The sequence below is a fragment of the Moesziomyces antarcticus genome (genome assembly GCF_000747765.1).
Source record: "Moesziomyces antarcticus DNA, scaffold: scaffold_v10002, strain JCM 10317, whole genome shotgun sequence".
NCBI classification, from domain to species: Eukaryota; Fungi; Basidiomycota; class Ustilaginomycetes; order Ustilaginales; family Ustilaginaceae; genus Moesziomyces; species Moesziomyces antarcticus.
Genome location: NW_014639008.1, coordinates 737,799 through 759,856, shown reverse-complemented (window position 1 = coordinate 759,856; position 22,058 = coordinate 737,799). Strand labels below are relative to the sequence as shown.

Genomic DNA, 22,058 nt, shown 5'->3' with positions numbered 1-22,058 from the left:
ACCAAGCACAGGAGGCGTACGACCGCCTCTCCAAGAACCTCTCCTTCGACTCGCACGGCGTCACCGAGACCGTCGACCTCCCGCACGCCGTGCCCGCCTCGCAGTCGTCCGCCAGCGTCAAGGCTGAGCCTGTCCTGCCGGCACAGCCTGCTGTGAGCGCCAAGATCGCCGTCCCCGAGCCAGCTCCTGCTGCCAACGGCTCGAGCCTCAAGCTCGGCAACGGCTCCGCTCCTGCCGTCAAGGACGAGAAGGATGCCAGCGTCAAGCTCGCTCCCGGCGGCAAGGTCAAGCTCACCAACTACCCTTCCATCGCCAACGCTCCCCTCCCCGCAGAGGGCAACGGCACCTTCTCCAACCTCCACCTCGCCCTCCTCATCTTCTTCACCCCGGCCGTCGTGCTGCGTCTGATCCCGTTCGTCAACCCCAAGTGGTTCGGATGGTTCAGCTACCTGCTGCTCTGCGCCCTCTTTGGCGCGCCTGTCGCCATCGCCTACTGGACCGTCATGTCCACCTACGGCCCGCGCATCAACGAAAAGGTGCAGCTGCCCGGCAAGCCGCTCGAGTACTACATGGACATCAAGGACGCCGCTTTACGCAAAAAGTACCATTCGGACAAGAAGATCCCCTACCAGACCTTCCACGACGCCTACTTTGCCGGCAAGATCGAGCCCAAGCTGCCGCTCAACGAGCTGCTCGAGTACCGCTGGGACTGGTGCTCGATGCAGTTCACATGGCCGCTGTTTGAGTACGTGCTGTTCAACCTCATCCCCGACGTGCTCATGCACACCGCCAAGCAGGACCAGACGCAGATCCAGGACAACTACGACCGCGGCGACGACTTTTACGCATGGTTCCTCGGCCCGCAGATGATCTACACCTCGGGCATCATCTCGGACGCCAACAAGGCCGAGACGCTCGAGGAGCTGCAGGACAACAAGCTCAACCTCGTCTGCTCCAAGCTCGACCTGCAGAAGGAGGACCGCGTGCTCGACATCGGATGCGGCTGGGGCACCTTCGCCACCTTTGCCGCCGTCAACTACGGCTGCGACGTCACCGGTGTGACGCTCGCCAAGACGCAGACGCGCTTCGGCAACGACCGACTCCAGAAGAACGGCATCGACCCCAGCCAGGCGCGCATCCTCAACCTCGACTACCGCGACATCCCCGTGCAGCCGGGCCACTACACCAAGATCATCTCGCTCGAGATGGCCGAGCACGTCGGCATCCGCCACTACGACAAGTTCCTCTCGGACGTGTACAACCTGCTCGACGACGACGGTGTGTTTGTCTTCCAGGTGGCCGGCCTGCGACCCACGTGGCAGTTCCACGACCTCAACTGGGGCCTCTTCATGAACAAGTACGTCTTCCCCGGCGCCGACGCCTCGTGCTCGCTCGGCTGGGTGGTGTCGCACCTCGAGAAGGCCGGCTTCGAGATCCGCTCGGTCGACGTCGCCGGCGTGCACTACTCGGCGACCATCCTGCGATGGGCGCAGAACTGGGAGTCGAACAAGGACAAGGTGGTGGCCAAGTACGGCGACCACATGTACCGCATGTGGAGCTTCTTCCTCTGGTCGAGCGTCATCGTGGCTCGCGAGGGCGGCAGCTCCGTGTTCCAGTTTGTGCTCCACAAGAACCTCAACGCCTACCACCGCATCAACGGCGTCAAGTCCCACGGCGGCCTCCTGCCCCGTCCCAGCGTCACCAAGTTCAAGTCGGTGTACAACTGAGCGCCTCCCGCCACCTTGCTCTCCTCCATCTTCCTTCGAACCTGGAACCGAACAGTCTTCCTCGGCCCCTTCCTCCCCTTTCCCCTTTTCCCCGGCCCCTGCGTTTCCGTGCCACAGTGCTGCACAGTCCTTTGGCACGACAGGCAGTAGGCTCCCGTTGTACTGTATAGCAGATCATCATGTACAGCAGAAATGAACGGCGCTCGACCCAAAAAGTGAAGCCAAGCCCATATCATAGCCGAGCATCGCATTTCCGTCCGTTCCATGGCAAGGCTTAACAGAGGCCTGTTTGGCGCGCGATTTCTGGATGCTTCGGGGCGCGGCATTTCGAGATATTTCGGGCTGTGCGGGCTGAGCACGTTGAGCAGCGGCTGCGCCGGAAAAGTGGAGAAAGCAGCGCCACGCAGCCGGCTCAGCCGCACCACGGCAAGCCTCGACACATCCACCGTCTGCGGCGCCACCCTTCCTACTCTCCACATCATCCTCATCACGTCTGCTATCGAGAATGTCGACCAACTATACCGCGCCACCTTCGTATGCGCCCAAGGGCTACCAGGCTGTTCCGCAGCACGATGCGCCGTCGTATGGTGCGGCGGCGGATGCCGGTGCCGGTGCCGCCCCGCGCGATGTGGACCAGGAAGGCGATCCGGACGACTTCAAATTCGGCGTGACGGTGGAGCAGTCTTCGCCCGAAATCCGCGCCATGTTTCTGCGCAAGGTGTACAGCGTGCTGTTCTTCCAGATCCTCGGCACGACGGCGATCGCGGCGATCATGACGACGCAGGGGATTGCGTCGTGGGTGCAGCAGAACCAGTGGGCATTCATCGTGCCCATGATCGGAAGCTTGGTGACGATGGGATTCCTGTACTGGAAACGCCACTCGCACCCCACCAACATCCTGCTGCTGTCGCTGTTTACCGTGCTCGAGTCGATCTCGCTCGGAACCGTGATCACCTACGTGGACCAAAAGATCGTTCTGCAGGCAATGGTGATTACGGCCTTCACGTTCTTTGGGCTTACCCTGTTTACGCTCCAGAGCAAGTGGGACTTTGGCAGCCTCGGCGGGTGGCTGTTTGGTGGTCTCATGGTGCTGGTGGGCGTCGGATTCGTCGGCATCTTTATGCCGTACAACCAGACGTTTGACCTCATCATGGCCGGTGCAGGCTGCGTGATCTTCAGCCTGTACATTGTCTACGACACCTGGCTCATCCAGCGCCGTCTGAGCGCAGAGGAATGGGTGCTCGCCAACATCAGCCTCTACCTCGACATTGTCAACCTCTTCATCAACATCCTCCGCATCCTCAACAACCAGTCGCGCGATTAAACCCACGCACCTCCATGCGCGATCATCCACCCCGTCTCGTTGTCGTTTCTGTTCCAATACCCTCCCTCTGTTTTGCGTATCGCTGCTTAACCCATGTCAATAGCGACCCTGTTGTGCCACTTCGGACCGCATCCCGGCCGCTTGTAGTTCGTGAGAGGCTGAGAATTGGAAGTGTGGAATGATGTACAAAAGCGGATTGCTTTACTGGATTAGGAGCGCTTGGAGTTCCTGTCTGTTTGAAACTGCAGCTCTGCAGGCGGCGGTCGGTAGATGCCCTTATAATGCACGCCTTCTGGGATGAGTCCGGCCTATAATCCCACAGCAACCATGTCTATGTCAGTATTCGGACTTCCACTCTTGTACTTGTGTTTCGGGAAGCAAACTTACTCTGTCTAGCAATCTCGCGACGGGTTTGGATGGTTGTGCGCCCAGCTGAAGCCAGTGCTTGATGCGGTTTTCGTTCCACTCGAGGCGTTTCTGCAACGCTGGCTCTGTCTGCTGTTGCGAGATGCCGGTGGTCATGACTCCACCATGACCCGGTGCAGGGCCAAGAGAAGGGTTGGGAAGCCTCGCAGCAGTAACGGGGCGGGGGATGGGATCGTATTCGCCCAGCTTTTCGATGGGTCGTGCATCGCGCGGCTTCGAATCGTTGATCGCCACCAGATGGTAGAAGGGGTTGTTGCGCGTGCCTTTGCGGCTCAACCTCAGTCGCACCACCATTGTCGTAGATCGAACCGCAGTGGGAAAGATGGAGTGTGCAGCGATTCGTACGGAGCTTGCTAGTATCGAACAAGGAGTTGAACGAGGAGGCGCGGTGCGGTGATTGAGAAGAAGGTGCGTGGATAGAGCGGGTGATGGTCACGAGCAAGGTGAAAGCGAGCCGGGCGTTTTTTGCGGCAGGAAGACTCGACCGAGCCCACTCACCGCCCGAGAACCGAAAAAATTCAGCTGCGCCCGACATCATTTCCCAATCTAACAAATTCAGATTTTTTTGTTGCTCTTTGCCATTGCTCGCCTCGCAGACACACACTGCGCTCTCGATGCGCATCCTTGAGACGCTGTTCTGTGATGCAGAATACAGATGGATGCCTCGACAGTCAAAGTGCATCTCTGACTGTCTGAAGCGGGTATATTGGACGAGGAAGGAACCTTGACGCTTAAAAGGTCCAAGGTTCGAGTTGAGGGAGGTCTATGACTTCATGAGCATATCTAGCGCCAGGGCAGCCTGGTCTACCTGGGCCTTTGTTCTGCGCTGGTCGGCCTTGGAGCCAGTGTGGTAGGAAAATGCATCGTCGGTCTTGTTGTCGCTCGGTGTGGCGAGGAGCTGGTTGGTGTGGCGATCGAGGTGCTCGCGTGCCGTGGCGTCTTTGAACTTGGAGGCTTTGGGTTTGCGCTGCGTCTTCTTGAGGCTGCTTGCCACGAGCGATGGCGTCTTCTTCTTTGCCGATCCAGAAGCGGATTTGGACTTGGATGGGGTTGATGTGGATTTGGACACCATATTGTCCAGATCCTAGCCAGCTTCGAACGGCAATAAGAGGGATGATGGTGTTGCAGCGGCTACTTTTTTTTTTCTAACCCGAACAGAAGTGGCCGCGCTCTAAATTGACCGCGCCCCAAAAGCTTGTGGAGGCTGAGCAGGCATCAAGGGTCTCACGACATCCAAACCCCCTCTTCCCTACCTCCATCTCTCTCCCCCAACCTCTTTGTCACAATGGCTTTCAACAACACCGAGGCTCCCGTCAACACCTGCATGCCCGCCACGTGTAAGCACCCATCCCCACAGCCTTCAATCGTCCTTGCTCGAGGGGTCTTTACTGACGCTGCTTATCGCGACACACAGGCGACAAGTGCGGCAAGACCACCTGGCGCGGCTGCGGCGCGCACATCGAGTCCGTCAAGGCCACCGTGCCCAAGGACCAGTGGTGCGAATGCCCCCGCTCCTAAGCTACCCACACCAACCATCCCAAGCAAACCTCAATCGAATTGCATCTCTTGACTCCCCCTCACCGTCCGCACCGTTTTGAAGAACGCAGGCATGATTCGTACAATGATTTGCATTTGCGATGAAGTACAGTGAGCGAACGGAGCGGTGGTTGGCAATCTAGCGTGTTAATTGACAGGCTGGTCCTGACTCGCGCCATCGTCCGGCATGATCTTTTGCTTGGGCTGATCGCTAGTGATGGCCTCCTTGCGCTCGAGCTCCTCCATCTCTTTCGCCTTGGCCGACCACGGTCCCTCTCCAAACGCATGGTTGAGTGCCGACCAGACGTTGTTGACGTAGTGCACCTCGAGGTCATCCAGCACGGCCTTGGGCACGTCCGCCTCTACGTTGGGCTGGTTCTGCGCCGGCAGAATCACCTTTGTGATGCCCGCCCTATGCGCGGCCAGCAGCTTCTCCTTGAGCCCACCCACCGGCAGCACCATACCGCGCAACGACACTTCTCCCGTCATGGCCAGCGTCGGCGCTACCGATCGATTCGTCAGCAGCGACGTCAGCGACACCGTAAACGCCACACCCGCTGACGGCCCTTCCTTGCCAATCGCGCCCTCGGGCATGTGCAGATGCACATCCTTGTTCTCGAGCAAGCTGTCGTTGGCATCCTTGACGATGCCCAGATCGAATGCATTCGTCTTCATCCACGACAGCGCGATCGACGCCGACTCCTTGATCACATCGCCCAGCTTGCCCGTCAGCTGCAGGCTGCCCTTGCCCGGCATGATGGTCGTCTCGATCGGCATGAGCGATCCCGAACCGTTGCCCAGGTAGCCCAGACCCGTCGACACACCGGCAGGCATGGCGCTCGTGTACAAACGATCCTTGTGGTACACGGGTGGTCCGAGGTACTTGCGCAGGCTGTCGATCGTGATCTCCACCTTGACGTCCTTGGGCACCGCCATGGGCTGGCGCTTCTCGGTCGTCACCTTGGCTGGGGGCTCGGGCGCCGCATCCTTGCCAGGCACCTTGCCGTCCTGCAGCGGCTTGCTGTCCGGAGCCTCGCTCGTCGACGCCGATGGCTCGGGGAAGGCAGAGGGAGCAGCAGCACTGTCCGCCGCTTGCCCGTCTACGTTGGGCGGGGTGACGGACTGGGTTGCCGACGCCGACGCCGCCTCGGTCTTGGCGCTCGCCAGCTCGCCCTCCTTGGGCTCCGGGAACACCGACTCGCCGTGCTCCTTGACAATGTCGAATGCGATCTTGCGGTACACCTTTTCGAGGAGCTTGCGCAGGCCACGCACTCCGCTCTCGCGCGCGTGGTGCTTGATGAGGAAGTCGATCGTCTCGTCTGGCAGCACAATGTTGGCATCCTGCAGACCCGACGCCTCCTTGGCTTGCGGGCCGAGGTAGCCGCGAGCGATGTGGCGCTTCTCGTCCGCCGTGTAGGACGACACCTCCATGACCTCCATACGGTCGAGCAGCGGCTGCGGGATGGTGTCGAGCGTGTTGGCCGTGCAGACGAAGAGCACACGCGAGAGGTCGACGGGCACGTCCATGTAGTGATCCAGGAACGAGCCGTTCTGCTCTGGGTCGAGCATCTCGAGCAAAGCCGACGAAGGATCGCCGTTGTGGCCGCGACCGATCTTGTCGACCTCGTCGATGAGGATGAGCGGGTTCTCGGTGCCCACCTTCTTGAGGGCCTGAATGGCCTTGCCGGGCATGGCGCCAACGTAGGTCCTGCGATGACCCTTGATCTCGGCGACGTCGCTGAGGCCACCCACGCTGAATCGGAAGAACTGGCGCTCGACGGCGCGAGCGATCGACTTGCCGATCGAAGTCTTACCCACACCGGGAGGGCCGACGAGACAGATGATCTTGCCCTCGACAGTGCCCTTGAGCTTGCCTACGGCGAGGAACTCGAGGATGCGGTCCTTGACGTCCTTGAGGCCGTAGTGGTCCTCGTCGAGCACGGAAGTCGCGTTGGAGATGGAATAGTTCTCGGGCGAGTGGACGCCCCAGGGGATGCTGGTGAGCCAGTCGAGATAGCCGCGCGTCACGTTGAACTCGCTGGCGGCGGGCTCGAGCGTCTGGAGTTTGTTGAGCTCCTCGTCAAACACCTTGCGAACGGCTTCGGGCATGCGCAGTTCTGCGGCCTTTTCGCGGAACTTTTCGATCATCTTGTCCTTGCCGTCGCTCTCGATGCCGAGCTCCTTCTTGATGCCCTTGAGCTGCTCCATGAGGTAGTACTCGCGCTGCCTCTTTTGGATCTTGGACTCGACGTCCTTGCTGATCTTGCTCTGGAGCTGTGCGTTCATGAGCTCCTTCTTGAGGACGACGAGCGCCTTTTGGAGACGCTCGCGCACGTCGAGCGCCTCGAGCACCGCCTGGAGCTCGCTCACCTCGCCCGTGGAGACGGCGGCGGCAAAGTCGGCGAGCTTTTCGGGCTCCTCGAATACGTTGCCTGCGCCCTGGGAGATGGAGAAGTTGGCGATCTGGTCGCGGAAGAGCGGGTTGAGAGTAGCGATATCCTTGAATACGCTGATGAGCTCGGACATGACGGCGCGGATGTACTGGTCGTTGCGCTTGTCGTACGGCGCGGCTGCGAGGTTGGTGACGTTGACGAGCGATACGGCGTAGTCCTGCAGGAAGGAGGTCTGGAAGGGAGTCGAGTGGGAGGGCATGTCCTGAGTGTCAGCAGCATCGCCTTCGGGTTGCGACTCGCCATCCAAGGGCTTGGGAGGAGCTGGTGGGGCGTTCTGCTGGAGGTGGGCTGCCGATGCGTCGTTGACTTCAGGGAGGACGCCGTCATCGCGTGCCTCCTGTTGGATGTCGTGCACCTTTGCGATGAAGGCAGCCTTTACGGCTTCGTTGGCGGCTTCGTCGCTGACAGGGTTGGCTGGACCGGCTCCCTCGGTGCCTGGTGGGGGCGAAGGGATGGTCTGACCGGTGGGAGTGATGAGTTCGTCGATGCGGATGCGGCGGTGCGGGTAGAGGACGGCAGTGATGCCCTCCTCCTCCTCGGCGTTCTCGCCATCCTTGCCCTTCTTTGCTCCGCCGGACTGGCCGCCGCCCTGAACGGGGAAGACGCTGGTGACCTGAGCAAAGACACCGACCTTGTGCACCTTGCTGAGGTCGGTGATGACGTCTGCATCTTCCGCCTCGTCCTTGAGGAGGAAGGCGCCGATGTAAGGCTGGCCGCGCTTGAGCGACTCCTTGATAGCGGCGCAGACGGCCTGGTTCTTGATGACGACGGCCTTGTAGAAGCCGGGGAAGAGGGGACGACGGGTGATGGGAAGGGCGAGGACCTGCGGGTAGACGGAGGGCACGGTGGAGCGGGCGAGAGAGTTGGAGCCGGAACCGTTTCCAGAGCCAGAGCTCGATCCGCCTGCAGCCGAGCCGGAGCCAGAAGCAGAGCCGGAAGCGGCAGCACCGCCTGTAGCTGAGCGAGCGCCGGGGGACGAGCCAGAGGATTCTGCCTTCGCGCCGGTCTGCTCTGCTTCTTTGTTGTGCTGCTCGTCCTCGTCGATCTCGTTTTCCTCGTTCTGGTGTTCCTCGCCGTCCTCGAGCATCTTTTCAAGTCTCCTGGACCGTGGCAAGCTGGGGGCGGGAGAGGTGAAGAGGGACCTTGCTGGCACGGTGCGCAAGGCGGCAGAAGCTGTTGCGACGATGCTCTTGCCGATTCGCGGTGCTGCGAGATGAAGAGCCGAGGGGCCCGGAGCGGCTCTGGCGAGATTGGAGGAGAGAGAGACGATGCGTCGGGAGTTCATGGTGGCGGCATTGACTGCGGATGTGCGCCAGCGTGAGGCGCTCCCGGCCGCATACCTCTGCGAAGGGATCATGAGGAAGGGCGTAGTTGCGCTCTAGGCAGCAGGGGATCCTCGAGGCTGGGAGGGAAGGATGCTTGGAGGATGCACCGGATGGTTGCGGACGCGATCGATGCGTGCGTGGATCCTTTGTGGTTGTGGTCGGACGTAAACGTGGATTGTTGAATTGGTGAAAGATGAGGAGAGTGGCAGGTTGGGTTGGTGCACGACAGGTTGAGGCGGCGGCGCAAAGTGGAGCAGCCGGGCGCCAATCCGAGAGCCGGCGAAGACCCGACGAATTCGCTTACCTACGAGATAGGCAGAGCAGCTGTGCCTCTTTGCTCAGCCGACTGTGTTGAAAAAAGCGCGTGCGTGTCGTCTGGGTCGGCACTCAGTCAGTCAATCTCCGAAAGCACCGTTCTATTCGCCAGCTCGCCACCTTGAAGCCCTTTGTGCGAGTCACGCCTTCTTCCTCCATGGGTCCAAGCGCCCGCCTCGCTGTCAAAGCTCGATTCGGCATCGCATCCTAGCCCAGCTCAGCTTCAGCTTCAGGCGTCCGTCAGCTGACCGCCAGTCGACTGCATCCACCTTGCTGGGCCTGAGCTCCAGCTGCTCAGGAACAGAGAGTCACCGCCAGATGCACTCTCGCCAGAATGTGGAGGCAAAAAGGTCGCCGAAGCGCCGCGAACTTAGCCGATCACGCTCCGAAAAATGAATCAAGCTGTCAGACTGCAGCAATAAACAATTTTGATTTTCGAATTTCGTTCGCATGCAGCGGGCATCCGTACGTGCGGTGCCTAGCAGATGAGGCGGGGCAGGGCGCAGCAGGGTGGCGGCGGGGCCTTCGCAGGGTCTCTGCTCAGCGCAGAGAGAGGGTGGCGCGTTGGACGCGCGCTGCACACTGCCGCTCCCAATATCACCTTCCGCGCACTGACATCCTCCTTCCCTTCTCTCCATCGGCTCCTTCGCCTCTCGTCCAGCAGCTTTGTGCATCTTGTTCGATCCTTTCTTTCGTTCGCACCAAGCGTCGCTCCTTTGGCTCGTTACCGCTCCATCGCTTTCTTTTGACCAACCACATTTGCTTCCAACCCCGACACTCGCTCGTTCGCGCTCGTCGTACACATCTCCGCCCCTCCTCTTTCTTTAACCCAACACACGCACATTCGCAACCATGGGTATCCCCAAGTTCTTCCGCTTCATGTCGGAGCGCTACCCGCTCATCAGTCAGCTCATCGAGGAGAACAAAATCCCCGAGTTCGACAACCTTTACCTCGACATGAACGGCATCATCCACAACTGCTCCCACCCCAACGACAACGATGCCTCCTTCCGCATCACAGAGACACAAATCTTTTTAGCAGTATTCGCCTATATAGAGCATCTCTTCCACAAGATCAAGCCCAAAAAGGTCTTCTTCCTCGCCGTCGACGGCGTCGCCCCACGCGCAAAGATGAACCAGCAGCGTTCCCGTCGTTTCCGTACCGCAAAGGAGGCAAAGGAGATCAAGGAAAAAGCCGAACGTCGCGGCGAGATCCTCCCCGACGAGGAAGCCTTCGACTCCAACTGCATCACCCCAGGCACCCCCTTCATGGCAAAGCTCTCCCAGCAGCTCGAGTACTTCATCGCAAAGAAGATCACCGAGGACGCAGACTGGCGCAACGTACAGGTCATCCTCTCCGGCCATGACGTGCCCGGTGAGGGCGAGCACAAGATCATGGAGTACATCCGCCTGTGCAAGGCCCAGCCCGGCTACAACCCCAACGTCCGCCACTGCCTCTACGGCCTCGACGCCGACCTCATCATGCTCGGCCTCCTCAGCCACGACCCCCACTTCTGCCTCCTCCGTGAAGAGGTCCAGTTCGGCCCCCGTCGCAAGTCCAAGGGCAGCCTCGAGTCCCAGAACTTCTTCCTCCTCCACCTCTCCCTCTTCCGCGAGTACCTCGACCTCGAGTTCCAAGACCTCCGCTCCTCCCTCCCCTTCCCTTACGAATTCGAACGCATCATCGACGATTTCATCCTCCTCAACATCTTTGTCGGAAACGACTTCTTGCCCCACCTCCCCGGCCTCCACATCAACGAAGGCGCAATGGATCTCCTCTTCAGCATCTACAAGCAGATCCTCCCCGTCGCAGGCGGCTACCTCAACGAGAGCGGCCATCTCCGCACCGACCGCCTCGAGCTCGTCCTCGCGGAGCTCTGCAACTTTGAGATGGAGCAGTTCGAACGCGATTACGGCGACACCGCCAACCACAAGGCAAAGGTCTCCAAGAAGAAGAAGGCCATCACCCAGGCAAAGGCAAAGGGCGGCCTCGTCCTCACAAAGCCCCAGCGCCAACTCTTTGACAACGTACATGCCTTTGTCATGGCTCGTCGCCACGACCCCGCCGGCGCTCCCACCGAGCTCATGGTCCCCGCCGACCTGCCCAACAAGGACAAGCGCTTCCTCGAAGACCTCGCTTCCAGCCTCAAGCTCCGCGCTTCCTTCAACAAGGTCGACCCCGCCTCCAACAAGCCTGCCATCACCCTCTCCTTCCCCGCCATCGCCATCGACGACGACGACAGCGACAACGGCCCCTCGGACGAGGACGCCGACTCGGACCAATCCTCCGACGACGACGACTCCACCTCCTCCGCGGCCGAGGCCGCCGCCGCACCCTCCAAGCACAAGGGCGCAAAGTCAGAGGCAGACGCCGCCGTCGACCGCGTCCTCGGCCGTTACCTCAAGGCAAAGGTAGACACCGCCAGCGACGACGACGTCGACCCCGAAGAGGACTACAGGAAGCGCCTCGACGCTCAGATGACCGAGTGGAAAAAGGACTACTACAAGAGCAAGCTCGAGTTCGACTACTCCAATGACGACGCCATGTCCAAGCTCGCTTTCCGATACATCGAGGGTCTCCAGTGGGTCCTCCACTACTACTACGACGGCGTCGCCTCCTGGGGCTGGTTCTACGACTACCACTACGCTCCCAAGATCTCCGACCTCAAGAACGTCGGCCAGATGAAGTTCGAATTCGACCTCGGCAAGCCCTTCCGACCCTTCGACCAGCTCATGGGCGTCCTTCCCGCTCTCAGTAGCCAGCACATCCCCGCCGCCTTCCGCGACCTCATGACCGACCCCACCTCGCCCATCATCGACTTTTACCCGTCCAACTTTGAAGCCGACTTGAACGGCAAGAAGCAGGACTGGGAGGCCGTCGTAAAGATCCCCTTCATCGACGAGAAGAGACTCCTCGAGGCGCTCGACAAGCGTGAGGTCTACCTCGGCATCGAGGAGCGCAAGCGCAACGGCTTCGGCCACAGCCGCGAGTTCACCTACAACGAGGACGGTGAGCTCTTCTTCCCCTCCAGCCTTCCCGGCACCTTCCCCGATCTGGTGCACTGCCGCGCCGTCGTCAAGAACTTCAACCTGCCCACCCTCGACGGCCTCCACCTCGTCAAGGGCCTTACCAAGGGCGTCGAGCTGGGTGTCCGTGCGCTTGCCGGATTCCCCAGTCTCAAGACACTTCCCCACTACGGCCGTCTGGGTCACCACGGTGTCAACATCTTCCAGTCGGACTCCAAGGGCGTCAGCATGGTCGTCACCATCGAGAATGCGTACGAAGACGCAAAGACCGAGGCCATCGCCAATGCCATGATCGGCAAGCGCGCCTTCTTGAACTGGCCTTTCCTCACCGAAGGTCTCGTCGTCGGTGTATCCGACTCTCTCTTCCGATACGAGATGGGCATCGTCGGCGGTCAGCAAAAGGTGATTGCCACCCCTCACCAGTCCGCCACGCTCAGCGACTTCCAGCGAAAGGCCGAACGCGCCGAGTATCAATACAGCAAGCGCATGGGTGTTCTTATCGGCGACGTCGACGTGCTCGTCCACATCCGCCCGCTCAAGGGCCTCAAGCGTCTCGATGACGGCGCCTTCATCAAGGACTACGAGGAGACCTCCAAGAAGGAGATCGACCAGGCCGTTCAGGTCACCGTGACCAATGTCGTGCACGACGACGCTCGATTCCTCGAGTCGCCCGCCAAGCCCATCCGTGAGGAGTACCCCGACAAGACCAAGGTCTTCTTCCTGGGCGCCAACGCCTACGGTACTCCTGCGCACGTTGTCGGCAGCACCGACGCCTCGCTCGCCATCGAGGTGGCCTTCTTCCCCAACCAGGCCAAGGAGAATGCGCATCTGCGCAACCTCGTCGCCTCGCGCGCCCGCGTGCAGTACATGCCGTCGTACCACGTGGCCAAGAAGTGCGGCATCACCTCGCTCGCGCTCGCCAAGCTCACGTCGAGCATGATGCTGGCATGGAAAGACCAGAAGGTCAACGTCGGCCTCAGCCTCAAATTCGAGGGCAAGGGCGAAAAGGTGCTCGGCTACTCGCGCAAGTCGGCCAACGGCTGGGAGTTTTCGGACAAGACGCTCGAGCTGGTCAAGGAGTACGTGCAGACGTTCCCCGAGATTGCGACGATGCTCAGCCACAGGTCGGGCGTCGATGTGACGCGTGCGACGCAGATCTGGGACGAGTCGCAGGTGGACGAAAAGATGGCCGAACTCAAGGCTTGGATCAAAGCCAAGGGCGTGCGCGATCTCGAGACCGTGCCGCTGTATGCCGAGCAGCTATCCAAGGACACGGTGCAGCAGATCGAAGCGTTCACGTCTCGACTCGTCGACACGCGTACTGCGATCGGCGCCGCGAGCCAGGTGAAGCGCGTCTTCATCAAGGGCATCCCGCGCACGGCGCTGCTCAAACCCAACCACGCGCCCTTCCGTCTACAGGCGCAGAGGTTCGAGTTGGGCGACCGTGTGATCATGGTGCAGGACTCGGGCAACGTGCCGCTCTCGGCGCGCGGTGTCGTTGTGAGCATCAACAGCAACTCGCTCGAGGTCGTTTTCGACGTGCCCTTCCTCAGTGGCACCACGCTTGGCGACAGGTGCGCACCGTACAAGGGCGCCACTATTTCGTTTGTGAGCGTGCTCAACCTCACGCAGCCGCAGTTTGTGTGTGCCGGTACGAGCGGTGATGGCGACACGAGTGCGTCGGTAGGCAGCGCGCTCGAGCGTACTCTTGGCCCCATTGGTGGCACGGGCTCTGCGCAGAGCAACGGCAGAGGCAACGGTGCGCACGGCTATGGCGCTGGTTCAGGCGCTTACCGTCCCCCGAATGCCTTTACGCCCAGCGAGGCGCAGAACGGCAAGGGCAGGGAAGGCAGCACGCAGATTCTGCAGAGGCCTCAGCAGCGACACGCGCCCGTGCAGCAGGACGTCGCCTTCTCGGGCGTGGCCAGCGGAAAGCAGAGGCCGACCAAGGCGGCCGCAGCGTCCGGCAGCCAGGTCAACGAGATTAACCCGATCATGGCGGCGCTCGGCATTCGACCTCCCGCTGCGAATGGCCACGGTCAGGGTGGTGCATCCAGAGGCGCGCCGCGTGGTGGCGCTCGACCGCCCGCGGGTGCAGCTCGCCCCCTACCGGCCACCAACGGGCCCCAGGTGGCTGCGCAGGCCAGTGCCAATGCTGGCCGCGGTCGCGGTGGACGCGGTGGAGCCGGTGCCAACGGACGCGGCCGTGGTGGTGCGCCCCGAGGCGGCCGTGGCGGTCGTGGCGGCGCTGCGGCTGCGCCCTAGATTGGGTGATGCCACTCGAGTCTCGTCACTCGAAGACCAAGTCACCGGCCGTCTTTTCCGTGATCTCTCGCCCTGATACATCTGTAGCTCTTGCATATATTGTTTCCGGTCTTCGATGCATCATTGCGAACGTTGCCGAGCTGTCACATTGTTCCCACGCCGAGGTCTTGTGTGTTCGGTATGTCCGAGCGAATCGGATGTGAGTGCAGACGTCAAATCTAACGGTTGAGCCGTGGATTTTTGAACCGCAATTCAGGCCAAGCTTTTTTTTTCGGGCCGCAGAACATGTTTAGACTGCGCGTTTAGGCGATCAGAGTCAAAGGAGGAGTGGAGGCGCAGGTGCTTATGACTTCATCCTGCACGCCTGGGCCGGGTGCGGTTAAGCATTTTTTTTTTGTTTGGCAGCGGTTCGGACTTTAGCTTCGTTCCGATGAGGTTACCGGATCGTCGGGTTCCACGCGGCGAATCATGATCAGTACAGATGCAATGCAATGAGCATGAGGGCCGCAAGCAGGTGGATTGGTTTGACCGAAGGCTTGACGGGGAATGGCCGATGCATGCGAAGAAGCAAAGGCATAAAATAGCATGATTGAGGAAGAAACGTTGTTTGTCTTGTAACCAGCATCTGTCCACCATGTCGACTCCTCGCACTACGCAAGCATACCGTCTATCGTCATTCGACAAGAGCCTCGAAGGTCTTGTGCTCGACGACAAGGTTGCGCTGCCCGATGTAGGGCAGCTAGCACCCACTTCGGTGCTCGTCGAGGTTCATGCCGTATCGCTCAACGCACGCGACTACCAGATTGCATCGGCGACGTATCCTGCACCCACGACTCCTCCTGCGGGTCTGATTCCTGTTTCGGACGGAGCCGGAAAAGTGCTTGCGGTTGGATCGGCCGTTTCCACCGTCAAGACCGGCGATCGTGTAGTCACGCACCTCAGCTCCGACTGGCGTCACGGCGAGATCGGCAACGAGATGCAGGCCAGTGCACTCGGCGGTGGCCGCGATGGTGTTCTGGCCAAGCACGTGGTACTGGACCAGTACAACCTGCTACGCATCCCGGCGCACATGGACTACCGTCAAGCAGCCTCGCTTCCCGTCGCTGGGCTCACCGCATACCACTGCCTGCTCGGATTCCCCAAGACCGTCCAGCAAGGTCAGACTGTGCTGATCGAGGGAACGGGTGGCGTGAGTATTGCGGCACTCCAGATCGCGCTCGCTGCAGGCGCCCGTCCGATCGTCATCTCGAGCTCGGACGACAAGCTCAAGCTCTGCCAGAGCCTCGGTGTGCACAAGGACGACTGCATCAACTACTCGAACGACAAGAACTGGTGGCAGACGGTGCGCGCCCGCACCCCGCGTGGCGAGGGCGTGGACCACACCGTCGAAATCGCAGGTGGCAGCACGCTCAACCGAGCCCTGATGGCCACCAAGGCGTACGGAAGCGTCTGGGTCGTGGTAAGTTGCGGCCAGCACAGGGTGAGAATTGGACATCCATTGACTTTGCGCACTCGTTGACTTCTGCAGGGCTACATGGACGACTACAAATCCACCAAGGACTCTGACGACGGTCTTCCCGACACGGCCAAGGCGATTCTCTACTCGCAGGCCCAGGTGCAGGGCGTCATGTGTGGCAGGTGAGCTCCGATCCCGCATCGTGACGAGATTGAATGAGCTTCAACGGAACTGACTCCTCCTGTTTGCAACAGCTACAAGCTCTTCCAGCAGTACCTCGAGGCGCACGCCACCGCACAGCGCAACGTCGACAACAAGCTCGCTGCGATCAACGTGCTCCAGCCGCTCGTCATCCCGGAACAGGTGTTCAGCTTCGCCGACGCCAAGAAGGCCTTTGAGCTCCAGGGATCCGGCCGCTTCGTCGGTAAGGTCATCATCGACGTCGCCGACGCCAACTAGACATCACTTTCGGCTTCGTAATCGCAACTGAGAACACGTTGCGAGCCTGACGCAGTGTGCAAGTCGATTGTCATTTCTGTGCAAGGTGCAGAGAAGCGGTGTAGATTAAGAGACGGGCAAAAATGTACAAAGGCAGAAGGGTACGTCGTAGTGGCGGTCCATCCCGCTGGGCGCCGTACCTCGAGAAGAGAAGAGGGGATCATGGGATATCATATCGGTTTGAATTGGCAGACTCGAGGCATTGAGGAAGCAAAGATACGTGTGCGAGGAGCGCACCTATCCTACGCGCGTCTTGTTCTCGCGCTCTGCCTGCTTGATCCTCTCTTCGAGCGTCTTGGACTTGTGCAGCTGCGAGGCGGTGAGACGGTCGCGCTCGCCCGTGTTGCGGTCCGAGTAGCGCATGCCGTCGGCGACGGAGCCCTGGTAGGACGAGGTGGTGCGGTGCAGCTCCGTGTTGTTCTTGCCCGGGTTCGTGTCGGTGCGCTTCATCTTCTTGCCGTCAGACGGACTGGACATGCAGGAACCCTGCGGTGCGAGCAAGTCGTCGGTGGGCGCAGAGTCGCGGAGACAAAAGAACGATCCATCATGGTCAGTCAACTTGCACCACCAATCCGAGATGCGAGCAGAAGCGCAAGCGAGCATCTGTAGGCGTTGCTGTTGCGACTGCCCAGCGCGCGTATCGGGCTGCGAGAAAAGGGTCGACAACTTACCATCTTGACTAGTGTGGATGCTTATCGAGCAACGAGAGAGATATGGAGTGAGTGGTTGTGTTGTGGCGACCTTGGCGAGCGAAGTCGAGGTAGCGAGTTGGGACGATTGAGGATCGGAAGCGATTGTGGATTGGCTGTGGATGGTGGAGAGAGGCCAAACTCGAGCTGAGCAGAGGTAGCAGCCCCGTATCTGGCGTCGATATGTTGCAGCGCGGCCGGATGCAGGCCTGGCAGCAGGCGCTTAGCTGCAGCCTCCCCCAAGGTCTAGACATCCGCAACACGCTCCTGGTCCAACTCCACACGGCTGGCTCGCAGTGCGAAAAAAGATTGGGCTGGCTCGGCTCAGTGCAGCCTCTGGGATGGACTAGGCGGGATGGGAATGCAAAGGGGCGGCACGACGGCACACGCGCCCCGGCGCTCGTAAGCACGCACAATGACAGAGGTGTTTTGAATTGGCCCCTGCACCCGCCTCGCAATTCCGTATTCGCCAATTCAAGCTGAATACCACCGCGACCCTCGCTGCGCAGCCCCAAGCTGACCGCTTTTGTATTGCACCCTGCGCGGTGGTGTTGCAGAGCTGCATCCGCCTCGCAACTCGCTTCCCAGCCTCGCTGATCGCCTGTCTCTGTTCGCAGCATGCGTCCGTGCCCCTCCCGCTCTTTTTGCGTGCCTGCCGTCTCTCCTAGCCCAATGGACAAGCTCGCCAGTCTCTCTCAGCCCGCCGGATCGCTTCTATCACCTGACGCCACAGCCGGACTCGCTGCGCAGCATCGTGGCTCACACATCGCAGGTTCCAACGCTTTAAGCCAAGGGCGGCTGTGCACTGCTGCCATGCCACATATGTGCGTCAGGATGACTGCATGCTGCACAGCCATGAGTTCGGCGCCAAGGGCGAGCGCTGGATAGCCATCTCGGATGTGTGTGCTTCCACACGGCACTCGAAGTTTCCGTGCTCTCGCGCTGACAGTCTTGGCAGTTGTCATGATGCGCCGCAGACCAGGCCTTGGCAATCTGCTTCCGGCCTAACACTACTTTAGTCAAGGATTTTTTGGAGGCAATGTATCCAGGCTTCGACATCACACTCAGCATGGTGCAAAAAAACGCCCAGATACCTGACTCCATCTCAGCTCTCACCTGCCCGTTCGATGCTCTCTCGTTCACCAGCTTGAAAGCCCATTCGCCGACCGACTCCAATGACATGTCGTGGCTTCACACACGTCCATACGCCGAGCTGCATACACTATAGCGTTCTGATCGTGCACACGCCGAGGGCAAGCAAGGGTTTCGGCGTGACAGGATCTGCAACGCAAATTGCAAACGTCGTTCTACCTCGCCGGCTTAATTCGTGATTGGAAGCGCTCACTCCGCTCCGAAATGGCAATCTTCCGGCTCGGTGAGGGAGAAGATGTGGGTACCGAAGGCCACTCTCAACAAGTCGTGCAACCGCCGCCGAAAGCATGCGGCCCCTCGACGTCTGCTTCCATAGGAGCGTTCATCCTCAAGCCCTGCGGCTCCTAACAAGATGGCGAGACGAATGGGCGGCACCGAGAGAATGCCCCTTTGTTCTTCTTTATTCTTCTGGTGCGGATTCGCCCCGCTATCTCGCTTCTGCATTCACGCACCGCTCGCTATCAGGGTGCAGTGCGCCAAACGGATCCCAAAGAACTGACCACGTTGCCCCACTGCATGAGTGGCTCGGCTACACTCGGCTCCGGCGGTGTGGAAGCCAAGAACCGGCACCGACACTTTCGATTCGCTCGACGTGAAAAGACAGCCCAATGACCCGGACAAGGCCCGAGACATACTGTACCCGCTGTGAGCAGACATGGAGCGAACCGGGATCGCCCAGAGATCCTGAGCTTGAAAGGCATCTTGCGTCGTCTGAGATGGTGACACGCGAGATAGGCAAATCGGTCACACATCAACGCAGCAGCGGTTCATGATCTCCAAAACGGCTGTCGCCAGCGGAGAAGCATCCAGTCGGAGTTTGCAAGTTTCGATCCGAGCAGGCGGATATGTCGATTTTGCGACATGGCGGCGCGCGCATTACTCCGGTGGGCTTCCGATCTTGACTCACTCGCTGCGTAACGCCACGTGTCGCTCCTTGGGGCGCAGCCGCCTGACTCGCGTCCGGTCAACAGGTCGGCGTCGGTCGCCTTGCTTATCCGCTCCAAGCCCAAGACGCTGCACGTCGTGTTCCTGGATCAGCACCTGTCCGAGTCGGCAGGATGGGCTCGACAAGCTGGTCTTTGCAGCGCGGCTCCTGGCCATGCCGCCATCGATCGCCTCGCTTCCGATGTTGGAGGATCAGGATTGGGTGTGCACGGTGCTCGCTCACCACACCTCATGGGCCGACTCGCACGGGACAGAGCTCGGCAACCCACAACACCGGTCCGCTTCTCTCTTTCGGACCCAGCGCTGACTCTAGGTGAATACAGGTGCTTCGGTGCAGAGACGGTGGGCGTCCGTGGAAGCAAGAGTGGAAAGTCAAAGGGTCACCGGCAGCTTCCATCTCAGCCGCAATCTTCACGAGCCAGGGTCGGCACTGAGGCAGGAGAGTGCGCCAGTCCTTGCCAGCAGCAAATCTCTGAAACCATCAGATCCGCGGAAAGATGCCAATCCGAGTCGGATCTCGGATCAAGAACAAGGTCTCACAAAACAGTGGTCGATTCTCCGACGACCTCCAGGCAAGGGACGCGACAGCTCGCCAAAATTTCAGGAACGAGCTGACGCCGGAGGTCACAGCGCGCGATCGGTGTTGAAAAGCAGGGACCCACCGCAAGATGGGCAGGTAAGTTCGCGAAGGAGCGGAGTGGCAAAACGCAAAACGACCAGAGTGCGTGTGGGAAATTGACGAGGAGCCAAGGTCCCAGTTCCTCCACTCGGGTAATTCCCAAGGGTCCAAGCAAGGGTTTGCTCAATCGGAAGAGCCGTTCGTCGCCTCCCTTTTTCCTTTTTCCATTTTCTTTTTCTTTTTCCTTTTCTTTTTCTTGCGCGCGCGTGGAATCGCGCCACGCTTGCTTTTAGGCGAACTGCCAGAGGTGAGGAGCTGGATCGGAGCCCCAAACCGCGAGTTTGATGCAGGTCGGGGTGTGCCTGAACGGAATCATTGGCCTACAGAGAAGAGAGTCTAAATCAGGCTCTGCGAAAAAAGCAGGAACCAGCTCCGACGTACGTATCCAGATTCCTGGTCCTCGCGGCAAGCGTGCGAGAGGCTCCGATGGTATCTTCTTGGCCTAGGTCTCGCGATGAGCGTGCAAAGTGAGCGGCGTACATGCGCCAGCGTGATGCCCATGTGGCGTGCAGCCCTTCATCCGATTGGCGCCCCTTCGCCTGGCACCGCATCATGCTCCGTCACATCGGACGCGGTTAGCGCTGTCCTGTCGCTCACACACTCGCGCTTTTGATACCCAGCCAAAAGTCCGACCGGGCCGAACGCCAAGCTTTGAGCCAGCTTCCCTGCTCGTTTCTTCTCGCCGACTCGGATGGGTTCCCACTCGGATGGCTGGAAGCGCGCATCGCGGGTCCGAGAGAAGAAGGTTGCATGCTCACCTCATGTCATCGCACTCTCCACTCGCTGATAAGCGTTCTGTACAGCATGCGCGAGGAAACCGTGCAAGGCATTCAGCGCGATGTATTCTGGCGCTGGAACGTCGGCGACAGGCCTTGCAGGGCAGGGAGCCTGTCATCCGGCACTTGCAGCAATGTCTTATCCTTTGCACCGGACAGCCAATTGGAGCGAGGGCATACAACAAACACGGCTATACCATCCGTACCTGCACGAATCTGCCTGGCCATGCCGATGTCTGCCCGAACATGCTTCTGCATGGCTAATTTTGGATCCAGGCCCTGCTCGAAGGAATGATGCGTGGCACGATGGTCCGATCGGCCTCGGCCTCGGCCTCGGCCTGAGCTTGCCGACTCGCCTCCGACTCGTGGAGACAGAGTGTCGAAGTTTTCTCCAGGCCTCGTGGCAATGCAAACGTTGCAAAAAATTCGCTCGGTTGACACTTCCCTGGCGCAATTACGGCCGTCAAAACCAGACCCTGGAGATCGCCGGACGAGCACAATCTAGACCCCATTGCTCCCGCCACGGCACAACTAGCCATTTCATCCACGCACGCCCACCGCAGCACGGCTCCCCGGCATGACCTTCTCGCATTGCGGGCACATTGTTCGCCCAGCCTTGCATCCTCACCTCATGGCTTCCCTGCACCGATCCGCGGCCGGGTCGCGCCCGAAGCAGTCCAGACCCAATCTCTGCCCGCCAATGTCGCAAAAGCGTTGTGACAGCAAGAGGGACCCAGTGAGAGGAACCTGACTTGCAGCCAGGTTCACCAGACTCAGCCAGAGTGGAAGGCGATGTGAAAACGATCGCTTTCGCCGCTTCGTCGACATCCCGTGTGGGAGATCCTCGGGAGAAAGTCAGCACACGGAAAGGCAACAGGCAGCGAGCGACTCGCGTGCCCGATCGGAGCTTCGGCAGATCGTGGTAACCGTCTCTTAATGAGGTGGGGGCGGTTTATGCCAGGAATGGCCCGGCTTCCTGCAAGCGTCTTTGGGCTTCACGAGCACCCCGCCAGAGGAAGCCGAGGGGCCGGTTTGAAGCCCGTGGCCTTCCGCTTGGTGTGGGCATCGGCCAAATAGCTCAGGCGCGATGTTTTCGGATCCGCAGACTCCTTCGACTTGCTTGTCGCCTTACCCCGTCGTTCACCCAGTCAGGGTCTGCGCCGTGCTTACGAGCTCTAGCGGCTGGTCACGGGTCTAAGTCAAAATCCATTCCGACTCAGCTCAAGGCACGCGCATTCGAATTCCGCAGGGCTGGCAAGTGCGTCCAAACAATCGCAGAGTAGGCTGGACGAGGATACCCCGTGCATCTTCGCCGGTGATGCGGTCTTATGGTTTCGCCTGACAAGAGGAAAGTGGCGACCCCAACACCTCCTATCTCGGCTCGAAATACATCTGCACGACTGCAAACACTCTCTGCAGCGTCGACACCGTATCAAACTTTGTTCGGCACGCATCGAGCGAGCGA

The 22,058-nt window shown here is 60.1% G+C and overlaps 8 protein-coding genes across 8 annotated transcripts in view; 4 read left to right on the top strand and 4 right to left on the bottom strand.

Moving 5' to 3' along the window:
• The window catches only part of PAN0_002d1170 (cyclopropane fatty acid synthase domain-containing protein), a gene marked incomplete at both ends in the record, with an annotated part of 3,871 nt that extends 820 nt beyond the window's left edge, over positions 1-3,051 (top strand). Inside the window, 3 exons of the mRNA XM_014803337.1 lie at positions 12-1,705; positions 1,845-1,873; positions 2,096-3,051. Of these exons, the coding sequence (XP_014658823.1) occupies positions 12-1,705; positions 1,845-1,873; positions 2,096-3,051 (2,679 nt within the window). The remainder of the gene's footprint in view (positions 1-11; positions 1,706-1,844; positions 1,874-2,095) is intronic.
• A 209-nt stretch (positions 3,052-3,260) lies between these two features.
• PAN0_002c1169 (mitochondrial ribosomal protein s24) lies at positions 3,261-3,771 on the bottom strand (the record flags this gene model as incomplete). The annotated part of the gene is made up of 2 exons (XM_014803336.1): positions 3,261-3,359; positions 3,439-3,771. 2 exons carry the CDS (start codon positions 3,769-3,771, stop codon positions 3,261-3,263), a joined length of 432 nt encoding a protein of 143 aa, XP_014658822.1.
• Positions 3,772-4,240: 469 nt separating this feature from the next.
• PAN0_002c1168 (uncharacterized protein) lies at positions 4,241-4,549 on the bottom strand (the record flags this gene model as incomplete). Its single annotated transcript, XM_014803335.1, has 1 exon — positions 4,241-4,549. The coding sequence occupies one exon, from the start codon at positions 4,547-4,549 to the stop codon at positions 4,241-4,243; it is 309 nt and encodes a 102-aa protein (XP_014658821.1).
• Positions 4,550-5,160: 611 nt separating this feature from the next.
• PAN0_002c1167 (ATP-dependent protease La) lies at positions 5,161-8,823 on the bottom strand (the record flags this gene model as incomplete). The annotated part of the gene is made up of 1 exon (XM_014803334.1): positions 5,161-8,823. The coding sequence occupies one exon, from the start codon at positions 8,821-8,823 to the stop codon at positions 5,161-5,163; it is 3,663 nt and encodes a 1,220-aa protein (XP_014658820.1).
• Positions 8,824-9,958: 1,135 nt separating this feature from the next.
• PAN0_002d1166 (5'-3' exoribonuclease) lies at positions 9,959-14,398 on the top strand (the record flags this gene model as incomplete). The annotated part of the gene is made up of 1 exon (XM_014803333.1): positions 9,959-14,398. One exon carries the CDS (start codon positions 9,959-9,961, stop codon positions 14,396-14,398), a length of 4,440 nt encoding a protein of 1,479 aa, XP_014658819.1.
• A 634-nt stretch (positions 14,399-15,032) lies between these two features.
• On the top strand, positions 15,033-16,313 carry PAN0_002d1165 (NAD(P)-binding protein; the record flags this gene model as incomplete). Its single annotated transcript, XM_014803332.1, has 3 exons — positions 15,033-15,857; positions 15,927-16,036; positions 16,109-16,313. 3 exons carry the CDS (start codon positions 15,033-15,035, stop codon positions 16,311-16,313), a joined length of 1,140 nt encoding a protein of 379 aa, XP_014658818.1.
• Positions 16,314-16,589: 276 nt separating this feature from the next.
• PAN0_002c1164 (uncharacterized protein) lies at positions 16,590-17,661 on the bottom strand (the record flags this gene model as incomplete). The annotated part of the gene is made up of 3 exons (XM_014803331.1): positions 16,590-17,043; positions 17,094-17,287; positions 17,563-17,661. The coding sequence occupies 3 exons, from the start codon at positions 17,659-17,661 to the stop codon at positions 16,590-16,592; spliced, it is 747 nt and encodes a 248-aa protein (XP_014658817.1).
• A 1,393-nt stretch (positions 17,662-19,054) lies between these two features.
• PAN0_002d1163 (uncharacterized protein) lies at positions 19,055-20,263 on the top strand (the record flags this gene model as incomplete). Its single annotated transcript, XM_014803330.1, has 4 exons — positions 19,055-19,077; positions 19,165-19,340; positions 19,462-19,814; positions 20,144-20,263. 4 exons carry the CDS (start codon positions 19,055-19,057, stop codon positions 20,261-20,263), a joined length of 672 nt encoding a protein of 223 aa, XP_014658816.1.
• Positions 20,264-22,058: the final 1,795 nt, after the last annotated feature.